The sequence below is a fragment of the Alligator sinensis genome, unplaced genomic scaffold (genome assembly GCF_000455745.1).
Source record: "Alligator sinensis unplaced genomic scaffold, ASM45574v1 scaffold928_1, whole genome shotgun sequence".
In the NCBI taxonomy this organism is placed as follows: Eukaryota; Metazoa; Chordata; order Crocodylia; family Alligatoridae; genus Alligator; species Alligator sinensis.
This window is the reverse complement of record NW_005842229.1, coordinates 121,900-134,286: the sequence shown is the minus strand read 5'-3', so window position 1 is coordinate 134,286 and position 12,387 is coordinate 121,900. Positions and strand designations below refer to the sequence as shown.

Sequence of the window (12,387 nt, the reverse complement as noted above, 5' to 3'; positions counted from 1 at the left end):
GGCTCCCTCACCCCCTCTGTCCATAACGCTCTGGGGCCTCGCAGCCAATCAGCATGCACCCTCTTGGCAGCCCATGTGCAGTTGGCCCAGAGTGTTATGGACAGACAGACAAACAGACTAAGGCTTTTATTATATCAGAATTACTAAACTAAGCAGCAGGTTGATGTACATTTAATTAGCCAGGGGTTAGATGGCTAACTATGAAGTTGTCCCAACTAAATGTGAACACTGATTTTGTTTTCTTGCAAAACTTGTGGTGTGCTACAAACATGTACTGAATCAATTAAGTGTGAAGGAGACCTCTGTGGATAAGAAAGATGGGATATACAACAGCTAAGTATTAAATTGCATTTCCACTACAAAGAGCGACCAACAGGCCACTGAGTGTTTCCATGCTTAAATGACTAGCTTCCAGGTCAAGTGTACTCAGTTTATAAGAATTACATTACAGGAGCATTGCAAAATCAACTTTAGACTGAAACTCAAGTTCATTTTTTCTGATTTACACCATTACAGACCAAATCTTGTTTTTAGGTATACCCATTCAACACTGCTGAAACGAGTGAGTTTGCACAGATATGAAGAGGGCAGAATCTGACTCCAAAGTCAAAATGCAGTAAGTAATACTGCAGCTTGTAACAATGAAGTAAAACTTTCCCAGATAGCTGTTCAGCTCGCTGGGGATAAATAAGAACAAAGCTTGCTGACAATGCAGGCAGATAAGATTGTCAATTAAGTTGGTTTCCCTTTACTTTTCAAAAAAGAGCATGCTAGGTGCTTGGAACTTTGTTAAAGTGCATTAGCACAGGACACCACAAGCATTTTTTTCAAATTGATCACACCTGGCAACTAACAAAAGAATTTCAGCATATTCTCTCATACTATGTTGCAGACCCAGGATAGCACTTACATTCTCCAGCCAATTGTCAAAAGTTCAGATTGTCATCTAAATATAGTAGATGCCAGGATTTGTTATGTAGGTCAAGGAATATTTTATGATAATCAAATAAATAATTAAAGAGTTAGAAAACAAGTCACAAGGAACTAGGAACAGTTATGGAACAATACCCCTCCCCAGCGGATTCAAAGTTCTAGGAGTCTCCTCACAGACTTTCAGCTGATCAAAGAAAACAAAACAGAGTAAAAACTAAGATAAACCCAACTGTTCCTTCCACTAATCTACCTTCAAAATTTAAACCAGCAAACTGCCTTGATCTTGAAGCCAGACTGAAAAACCAACATTAAGTAGGACAAACCTCTCATTCCAAAAATTTAAATGCTAAAAAGTAAACTATTTTACTTCTATGTGACCTAGAGAACTAAACCCATCTCTCACATAGCAGACAATATGCTAGTCTTCATGAAAGAATTAGGAGTGGAGAGCACTGGTGTCAAACAGACCTAAAGTGTGGAAGCAGCACTTTCCAATGCCAGTTATGTACAAGTCAGCAAGAATGGGAGAATGCAAAAGAGAAAGCCGTTAAAATCTAAGGGGGATGATGGGAGGGATGTTTCTTGATAGAAAATTACTAATGCTTAGAGGTGACAAAATATGAGAAAAGAGAAACTTTCCAACTCTTCTCTATATAATTCAAGTTTTTTCAGTATAATTTTTCCAAAATGTGAGTATACAGGTCTAATGAAGCTTTACTACGTAGCAGCAACTTCTTTCCAGGGTAGTCCTTTGCCACCACAAGACCTGAATCTGAAATTAGTTTAATTAGGTACACATTCTCTAATTCTTTTAAGAGATGTTTTAATTATTGTTTCAAGTCCCATTTAAACATCTTAAATGGAGCCCTGACAGACATGGGACAGAAAGCAGAACTCTAGAAAAGTCAGCCCATAGTTTAGATTATCTGAAGTAAACCTTAGAGAAAATAAGTGCAAAACAGCATGATTTAAGCTATATTAAGTAGTTATAGAGATTATTACTTTTTTAGCATATCTTCCTTCTTTTTATATTGGTCACTTCCTTTTTCAAATGGAAAACCGCTGAACTGACCCACATTCTTCTTCAGTGAGGCAACCTAGAACAGAATACTTTGATTACTTCTCACTGCAAACAGTTCAGTAGATTATATCCAGCTACAATTGTTCAGTAACTTTTCATTTAAGAAACATGGTTCTAATATTCCAGGTCACTTTTGAGCAGTGGAAAACCACACACTAAAGTGTTTTGGAAACATGACTTTCAGCTACACAATGACAATAAAACCCTTGTTTATCTTATGACCAGCAGGCTACAGCAACTCACTCTTTTGTACAATTTTTCCGCACTGGGTTACCAGTGAACTGTAAACAACAGATGAGTCTCATTCAGAATGCAACTCATGGGTTTGAGGTACTGCAATGACATAAAATCATCTGTTTTCTACTCTTCACAATGCTATTTAGCAAGCAAATTCAATTTAAATTATCCTTATTTGTTTCCAAATCTCTGAATGGGACTAGCCCATCACTGCCACAATTACCACCCCCTCTGGACCCACCACAGCTGTCATTCCATGCAAAATCTGGCCCAGGAATGGGGCAAGTTCACACCCCTGAACATATTGCTTGGTTCAACACAGGATTAAACAAGTGCAATTCTATGGCTATGATACAAAGGTGACCAGAGTAGCTGATTTAATTATTCCTTTTATCCATGAAATTTATCGCAATCCATGTAGCGGTTGCAAACCTAGTACTTTGAGCCTTTTGTTTGTGCCCAAAGGTTAGAAATTTTCCAGTGTAGCTTATTGTCCAATTATGGAAGTCGCATAAATAAGACAAAGTGATTTTGGACTTTGTTATTCTGCCTTGAACCAAAGCTAATGGTAATTCAAGGAAGCTTTAAAAGATATGAAATTTCTAGGTTGACATTTTCTTTAACCTTTCTGTAGAAATACTGAGAACACTATGCAAAAATTACGACTCTAGATTTCAGATGTCAAGGTAGTGGCCTTAGCAAGTCAGAATTGCCAAGACAAAAGGTCAATTGAAACACAATTTTAAAATAATTTCTTGATTTGTTAGTGCTAGAAATGGACTTTAAAAAAAAAAAAAAATAAAAGTTACAGTACACTTCTTTATAAAGAGACCTAAGCTTTCACTAGGAAAAAAGCATACATTTGTAAGTATACCAGATGAGCCCTATTATTACACAAAAGATTGATTTTGAGGAGTGTTCTTACTGTGCCTGGCCTGTTGTAAAGGAGTTTGTGTAGATTTCTGAGTTCATCAGTTTTCTTCTTACTCAAAAAGAACTGTATCCGTTCAATTTCACAAAGTTTTTGTCCCTTTCCTGAAAGAGTTTAAAGAAGTTATTTCCTGCATCTCATTCAATTCTTGGAAGCAATACACTGTTTTATGGCTTGAAGCATCTAATTATTTTACAAATACAAAGAGTATTTATAATTAAACTATTTTAAAGCAGATGGGTAAAATTTTTACTAATCAAACGGTGCACAACGTAATATACAGTAAGCAGGCAGTCATTTACTAATTACGTTAAAATTTGCTAGCCACGTTTAACTATTCTTTTGTTACCTGCCACTATTACGCGCTGGGGAATTATGCAATGATGTGCCTGCACAATTTTGCACATAAAAGGCATGACCACACATAATTGCATAATTTTGCATAATTTAACTGCAGCAAGCTCTGTGCCTCCATCTCCATGATGTGTAGCACAGAGCTGCACAACTGGACAGCTGGATAAGTGGTGAACGGAGTTCCTACCTGCAAGAGGGGGTGGGGGCGGCAGCAGCAAAGGTGTGTGTATGGGGTTTGTGGGTGGGTCACGGCCATGCACCATTGGGCTGGGCTGGCTGGCTCAGTGCCTCCATGTGGGACTCTAGCAGGAAGCCACATGTAGAGACATGGGGCCAGCCCAGCCCAATGGCACACGACTCCATGCTTCCATGTGTGGCTTCCTGCTGGTGTACTGGAAGCCCCACATCAAGGGCCAGCCCAGCCCAATGGCGTGTGGACCGGGAGCCACATGCCATTGGGCCTCTGCTTACTTCCACATGCAGCTTCCTGCTGGAGTGCTGGAAGCTCCATGTGGAGGCACAGAGCCCACTTGGCCCAATGGGCTCCTAGGCCATATGCCATTAAGCCAGGCTGGCTGGCTCCATGCCTCCACATGGGGTTTTCAGCACTCCAGCAGCAAGGCGCCAATGGAGGCACAGAGCCTGCCTGGCCTGATGGCGTGCAGCTCCCACCTGTAGTGCTGCGAGCCCCATGTGCTGGCATGGAGCCAGCCTGGTCTGGTTTGAAGGTGCATGCCAGTGGGCTAGGCCAGCTCCACGCCAGTATGCGCAGGCCCCAGGACCTCTGCCTGCTGCGGCCTTGAGTGCCCGGAGGACCTGCTGCTACATACCATGAGGTGGAGTGGGGGGGAGGGGCCACATCCACATACGACCCCCCTCTCCACACACACACACCCCCCTTCACAAGCCCCCCACAAACCTCACCCTCCCACCCTACATCCACCTCCCAACCGTACAAAGTACCCGCATATATTTCTAAACTAAACAACACTATTTGAACATTTTTTAATTTGTAAAAAAAAAAAATAATAAAATAAAAAAAAAAATAAAAAAACATTTTAAAAAAAATAATTTTGATTTTTTTCTGTGCATAATTCACTGGGGTGTCTACTATGTCCAGATGGGGGCAACAAACTTATTTCTTTTATTCCAATTAATTTTGACTTTGTTAATGGGGATTGTTACATTCTTACTCTAACTCTTTTCAAGAATTTCAACCTTGTAAAGAGACTTACAAAAGTCAAGAGATTCCTATATAATTGTCACAGCTAGAATCTATCTAAACAAGAATTACTTTAAGACCTACAGTGCCTGTTAAATATCTTGAAACTGACTTCAATTATAAATACTTTATCAATCAGATGTAATTTAAGAGATGTCATTACTAGTTGCAGTGTCCTTAGTTTTAAAATGAGTGGACAAACTTGCCTGGTGTAACCGTAAAAGGTTCCCTTTGTAACGAGGATACCTGCATTGTCAGTCTGTCCACTTTCTTCTTCTCTCTTTTTCCCTCAACAATGAGACTTTTTTCTGCAAAATACAGTGTTGTAAGCATAACATTTTCCCTATAAAAACATGCACACTGAAGTTCCTTTGTTACCATATGGAGAGAATTCCAAGGCATCACAAGGTAGGTATCCTAACATGCATTAAAAACACCAGATAGCTTTAGTTCACAATATGTTAACATTTTAATATTTAACCAGAAGAATTACAAATACACAATTTATTTAAGCAAGGACAACACTGGTTAACACATGAAGCCATGCCTGCTGAAAGCTGAACTAAATAAAATACATGGATGCAACAGAGGTAGGTTTGATTCTTATCATTATAATCTTATTTAATTTTAAATTGTGGCCTCACTACCCGGCACCCCTTCTTGGGATATGGGGCAACCACAAGTATTTTATACTGTAAGAGCAGTAATAAGCTTCCCTTTCCTGCCCTAGCTCCAGTCTTAACCATGCCCTCTACATTAACACCTATCACTGTTTCAGTACTCCAGTACACTTAAGTCAGTAATGCTGAGACCACGGCTCCCAAGCTACAAGTTGCTCTTCAATTTAATCACCTGGGGCATGTCCATACGATCACAGTTGTGCAGCATGTGGCACTGCAAACATGTATGCATCACCACATGCTGCACAGTCCAGCATTCTCAGCACTGCTCTGTTTTTTCCCCCATGGGTTTTTTTGACCCCTGTATCCAGGGGTCAAAAAACCCACGGAAAGAGCAGCACGCACTGCTGAAAAGCAGAGCCAGGCCATGCAGAGCCATGCTGTGGCTGCCAGCCAGGCTCTGCCCAGCAAGATCACCACAGCTGTAGCCTTGGGAGGCCTGCAGGACCCCAGGTAAGGCTGCTGGGGCCAGCACAGTGCTGGCCCCAGCTTCCCCTACCGCCCTACCAGGGTAAATTGCTGCACACCAAAGCACACAGGGACAAGTAGTGGCAGCGCAAGGTGCACCACCGCTACTTGTCCCTGGGGAACCAAACATCCACGCACGTCTGGACGCACCCCTGTAGTGCTTTGTAGATAAAGGTTTTAAGACACTACTTGCATCAGACGTGCCTTTAATGTAATCACAAATAATGCAATAGATGCTCTCACTAGGGAGGCTTACCACTTTTAAGACTATTTTCCCCTGCTGGAATATGCAAATGCTAAGTACTGTATTTCTTTTCTTTTGAACTGCAGCACATTTTTCACAATTCACAACCATGTAGTGTGGTTTACACTGAATGTTTCTGTCGTTCCAGTGTGGTTCTGTTTTAAAGTCTTTGGGAACCATGTGATGGCCAAACAAAAACACATACACTTTGCAAACATATCTGCTTAACGAGCATACATTACTCTTGACCAGCAGTAAGACATGCATTCTATTACTCCTGCTAAATCCACCCACTAATTTATGATTTTACCACACATAACAGAACTTTACTATTTTCAACAATCAGTCCTTGCATGTGATTTTGAGCTATTAAATAGGCTTAGAAAATTCCTGCCAACAGATTTCTATCCTGTCAAGAAACGAGCAGCAAAAGAAAAAGGCTCGCCCTGCTTGGAAATGAGCAAAGTATCTTTCTCAACAATCATCTGAGGCCAGGCCTGTCCAACAGGTGGCATGCAAGGGGTTAATCTGTGGCTCCTGGGCTCCCCCCAGCTGCTGCTCCTTTCATGGTGGGCAGCCCTACACTCCACCTCCCTTTTTTGGTTTCAGTTCCTGTCCATGCCCCAGGGGGCAGCAGTATGGCACAGCCTGAAAATGCTAGGGGAGCCCACGGGGCGGGAAGAAGGTGTTGCTAAGAATCTGAACAGCCAGAACCTGAGGCCATTCTGGATGAGTAGTTCCCACTTGCAACATAACTAAGCTGTATTTGTCTGGGCATGTATGCGGCTACTAGGATCAAACCTTGGTGTCCATAAGGATTAGCTGGAGGAGGGAAAAGGGTAGGGAATGGCACCCTGGGATCTCCTTCCCCAGCAACAGAGAAAACATCTTTATTAGTTTGATCCTTTAATCAGAACAGGACAAAAGACAAGATACGTTTTTGTTCAGGTATGAACTAGAGATCCACCTCTGGTAGCTTTCACTGAATCTGATCTGCCATTCCCAAAGTTAAAAAACTGCAGTCAGCTCCAACATGGGACTGACTCAGAGGCAGAATGCAAAATTGAAGACAGAGAGCCAACCAATAACACCTTATCCCTAGGTGAAGTGCAGTAATCCAGCTGATGTTTGTTTCCACTGTGATGCAGAATCCACCACTGAGATCACCTCGTGATTTGCAACATGTTCATTACAAATACAGTTAGCCACATTCAAAAGTCAATCCCCTTCTCCTCCCACTTAGACTTCAGTACTTAATGTTAAGAAAAGCAATTTTCAAAAGTCAGAGATATATGAAAATATCATACCATCTCGTCATTTTCAAAATTGTGCCAGTATAAATTGTCCCAGAGTGCCATTCCCTACCCACTTATGCTCAAGAATAAATTACTTAAACTAAGTATTGGTAAATAGTCTCGTAACCATACATTCATATGCACCTAACTGAAAACCCTGCCCATCCTGTGAACTTCTACTTACCTTTTTCTTCCTCCTCCTCCTCCTCCTCACTTTCCTCAGCTTTGTTCTCAGTTTCAGGCTCTCTATCATCAACTTGTTCAGTAGGCATTGTATCTTCTTTTGAGGAAACAGGAGACGACATGGCTGTTTGTTCTGCTGAACACAAAGAGGGACAACACTATTATGGCACAAAAAGAACTTCTATAAATAAATCTATCAGATAGCTTTATAGGGTAGTCAAGGAAACTTGCTGACTATTTGATGACATAAAACACATTTTCAAGCACTTCCAAAAGGGTCAAAGTGCTTTAGGGTGTTAACTGGGGTTTTAGTTTGTTACTTCTTATCTTGTGGGTTGCTTGTTTCTGTGAGCAGCTCTAAGTCTCTCTGAATAGGACAGGATAAAGTTCTTAATAACAATAACAACAACAACCACAAGAGAAATACGTTTTTCACATCTCCTAATGCAAATTTGGCCAGCCATTCTGTAATCACACAAATCCCCCACCAAATTACAGTTAATTTTAAATTTTACTTAGAACAAATAACAGTTAAAAATCCTTCTAGACATTGAAGTCTTGCTGTGTGGTTTGTGAGTAACACCTACTGAGAGCAAGCACATTGCATTAACATATGTTGATGTTTTCCTTTGTAACTTTTAAGACTAAGAAAATACAAGAGTTAAGAAACTACACTTCTCACTATGCTGGAAGAAAAATTAATTCTGGATTTGGTCAAGCAAGCAAAATACTATGTTTGTTGCCAAACACCAGATCAGTGGTTCCCAACCTTTTAAACTCAAGGAAACCTGCAGAAAATGCCAACTCTTAGTTTTCACTCATTTTTTGATTAAAAATAACAGAGCAGCTCTTCTCTATCAAGACCATGACAGGTTGGAGTTTTTAACACAATGGATTCCTGTTTAAAATCTCTGACTATCTTGTGAATCATGTTTGCACACCTAACACTACTAATATTGTGTGACATGCCACAACACCCTGGAAAGCATTTCAGGGTACCCCAGGGTGCCACGGCACTCTGGTTGAGAATCACTGTACTAAATACATCAAGCTGCACATTTACAGAGAAAACAAAGTGTGCAACGTGGAAACATTAATGTTCCTTTCAAAAGCAGCATCAATCGTATGCTCTCCCCTGGCCTATGTTATGCAGGCAAGACTAATGATCTAAGTGATTATTTTGGCTCTAAATATTTATCAGCATATTGGAAACAGTTTATTTTTCAAATAAGTCATTTTACAGAGAGGTAGTTAGCTCTAGACCAGGGGTTGTCAACTGGAGGTATACATACTCCTGGGAGTACTTGCATTGGTCCTAGGGGTTATGCGCGGGCGGGGACGGAGCGCTGCTGCCTCGCAGGAGCAGGGCTGGGGCGGCACCAGCAGTGTCCCTCTGTGGGGTGGGGAAGCTCACGCACGGCAGCTGCCACACACCACCTGGTTGAGCTTCCCCATCCTGTAGAGGGGTGCCACTGCCTTTACCCTGGCCCGGTGAGTTTTCCCACCCCAGCCCTGTTCCTGGGAAGCAGCGGTGCTCCATCCCTGCTCCATGTCCAGCCATATGCCACCCCCACAACCCCCACATTCAGCTGTACACTACCCACCCCCAGCATTCAGCCACCAGGGGTACTTAGACTAGAAAAGGCTGAAATCCCCTGCTCTAGACTAAGTCAAGCAGAAGATCATGATGGCCCTTGGAGACCAACTCATTCAGAGACGCATAAGCTTCACAGGCAACTGCCTACTTTGTCAGATGCTATGAATGGACTACAGTCCCAATAGTTAAAATGCCTCATTTAGCTTTCAAGTAAAAACAAATCTCACCCAAAATTTCTTTGGGTGAATGAAATGGGGAAAGAGAAGTTCCTCTATTTTCCTGAAGACAGAATAATGCAAGCATTACTCTAAAGAAAACCTCATCAGTCTACACTGCAATTAATCTCATATTGTTGCATCTTGAAACTGTTACGGTGTATTGCAATGTACAGCAAAAGTTGCAACACTCCTAAAGCAATGACTCTCAGCCAGACTAGCAGGGCACCCTGGGGTGCCACCAGAGCCTTCAAAAGCTGCCCTGAGGCGTGAGGAGATAAGCAGATAACCTAAGTAGAAAAGTAGTCAAGCTCGGGCTTGTCCTTGCCTGAACAATCCCCTACTCCTACTGCCTGTTTCTTCTGCCAGAAGCTAAGCACTGTAATATATAAGAGTTATGGAAGTGGGATGCCACTCAATTCACCAGATATGGAGGGGGCCTCAAGTCCAATAAAATTGAGAACCACTGTCCTCAAGTCATGCCTAACTTTTCTGTTCCTAAAGAAAGGCCAGTCAGTTTTAAATGGCTCTGGTATATTTGCACAAGAGAGTTTGGCAGAGGGCAGTAAATCAGCTGAGACCATCTTAGCATAGCAAATCTCAACCAGGGTGCCAGGCTACCCGCGAGTGCCAGATTCTTTCAAGGGTGATGGGGAGTATGAAGAGAAAAGCAAGGTGCAGTGAGGAAATACAGTGAGGTAATAAGCAGGTCATCACAGCCTCAGGCTGGTCCCTGCCTGTTCAATTCCACACCTGCACCTCTGCATGCAGGCAAGCCCTGTAACACATCGCTTGGTTTCCAAAAGAGGGATGCTGCTCACTTCACCAAAGTTACGGAGGGGGCTGCAAGTCCGAAAAGGCTTACTGTGGTGCAAACTCCTGTCATCTCCCTCCTCTACCTGCATCAGGTTCAGGCATTATGTCCAGCAGTGTGTCAAACAGTTTTACTGAGGTCCAACTATGGATGTACAAGGGATGGGCTGACTGGGGATAACTTCATCTCAGGCTGCTATGGTTCCCCTGCTTTACCCGAGGCAAGTTGGGATGTGAGGCCCGCACTGCATCACAGTGGACAGTCCACTTCCAGTGGAGTTTATACAATGGTTCGTATGGGATGCTTTGGCTGAGGAGGAGCTGCCTCAGGCAGAGGCTGGACGAGGAGCTCTGGAGGCCCCTTCCTGCCTGACCTCTCAGCAATGAAGATACTATGGCCCTTGCTGCCCTGAGACACCTCAGGGCAGGCTCTCCTGGCATCCCCGGCTGAGAATCCCTGCCCCAGGGGGATTGCAACCTCCTCACTCAGGTGAGCTGGAGCCATTTCAAAATCTACCTGGCTCCTCTTCGGTCCCTTCTGCTGCTCCAGCGTTCCCAGGTGCGCAATAATTAGGGGCACACCAACAGAAATTTTGGGGGCCAATACTGATAGTCATTTTTTAAGGAGGCACATCAGCTGATACCGATCCGATTTCCAATACCAGGCTGGCAGCTTGAAGAGCTGCTTCCACCTGGTAAGTGTGGTGGGGTGGAAAAGGAGCAGATCAAGGCCCCACTTGGTGAAGGAATGGGGCTGGGGCAAGCGCTGCCCAGCCAGGGTGGGGTGGGACAGAGCCGTGGCTCATCTGGGGGGCGCGGGAAGGGGGGGGCAGATCCCCCCATGGAGCCATTTCAAAATCTACCTGGCTCCTCTTCGGTCCCTTCTGCTGCTCCAGCGTTCCCAGGTGCGCAATAATTAGGGGCACACCAACAGAAATTTTGGGGGCCAATACTGATAGTCATTTTTTAAGGAGGCACATCAGCTGATACCGATCCGATTTCCAATACCAGGCTGGCAGCTTGAAGAGCTGCTTCCACCTGGTAAGTGTGGTGGGGTGGAAAAGGAGCAGATCAAGGCCCCACTTGGTGAAGGAATGGGGCTGGGGCAAGCGCTGCCCAGCCAGGGTGGGGTGGGACAGAGCCGTGGCTCATCTGGGGGGCGCGGGAAGGGGGGCGCAGATCCCACCACTGTGCACGGGAGCCGCTGGCCTGGCAGCTCCCACCGCTTGTCGGGGGGGGGGGGCCCCCGGGTCTGCGTGGGGCGGGAAGAGCCCTGTGCAGCCCCAGACTGCTCCGCCCCGATCCGAGGGCACACACCCCTCTCCCATGCCCTCCCGGATGAGCAGCAGGAGCCACCAGATGAGCGCAGGACCAGTGGCACACAATGATGGGAGCTGCCCCCCCCCGACAAGTCACAACTTTGTCTCACACCCACCCCGGCTAGGCAGTACTTGCCCCAGCCCCTGCTGGGCTGCGCTCCTCTCCAAGGTGCTAGTCTGTGCTCCTTGCTGCCTATCTGCACTACAGCTTGCACGTATGCACTGGCATTTATTGGCCAAATTAGGCTGATTTCCAATTCGATCCATTTTCCTTATATCGATGCCAGTCTGATACCAGACCAACTTAGCAGTGCACTTCTAGCAATAATTATTGTATTTGTATGATAATTTCAACCCTTGTATGATACATGATCAATAGCGGTAAAAGTGTTCGAACCCCAGGATAATTTGAGGCAGCTCACTGATGCAGCACATGCAAAACCCAAGTCACTTTCAGAGTCTCAACCAACCGTGCAGTTTGCTGTCAGCACTTTCTTACCACTTCTTGCCTCAAAATAAACAAACGCTTCAACTTTGACCCCCCAGCTCTCACTCGCTCACTGGCGCCTTACCGCCAGCAACAGAAAGTAAATAAGGAGACGACGTCTTCGCACGTTATCTGCCTAGTTTTTCAGCGTACGACTGTTTTTCAGCAAACACAATCATTTGGAGCTCCCAGTGCCATCACTGCACACCGAAGACCCGGCTGCTCCCGGCGGGGGGTGCTCAGAGCTAGCGGCTCGCCGAGCCAGGCCCGGGGGTCCCGCCCAAGCGAACGCGACGGAGCCGGGGCGGCCTCCGCCCTCACACCGGAC

The 12,387-nt window shown here is 44.5% G+C and overlaps 1 protein-coding gene across 5 annotated transcripts in view; it reads right to left on the bottom strand.

Moving 5' to 3' along the window:
• The window catches only part of DEK (DEK proto-oncogene), a 22,552-nt gene extending 14,788 nt beyond the window's left edge, over positions 1-7,764 (bottom strand). For all 5 annotated transcript variants that reach the window (XR_003094928.1, XM_025208424.1, XM_006027238.3 and 2 more), the window contains exons 1-4: positions 7,630-7,764; positions 4,965-5,066; positions 3,177-3,286; positions 1,936-2,030 (exon numbers count right to left, since the gene is read on the bottom strand). Coding sequence is in view for 4 of the 5 variants with exons in the window: in XM_025208424.1 (XP_025064209.1) it covers positions 1,936-2,030; positions 3,177-3,286; positions 4,965-5,066; positions 7,630-7,750 (428 nt within the window). In the remaining variant the exon portion in view is untranslated. The remainder of the gene's footprint in view (positions 1-1,935; positions 2,031-3,176; positions 3,287-4,964; positions 5,067-7,629) is intronic.
• Between the last annotated feature and the right edge of the window lie 4,623 nt (positions 7,765-12,387).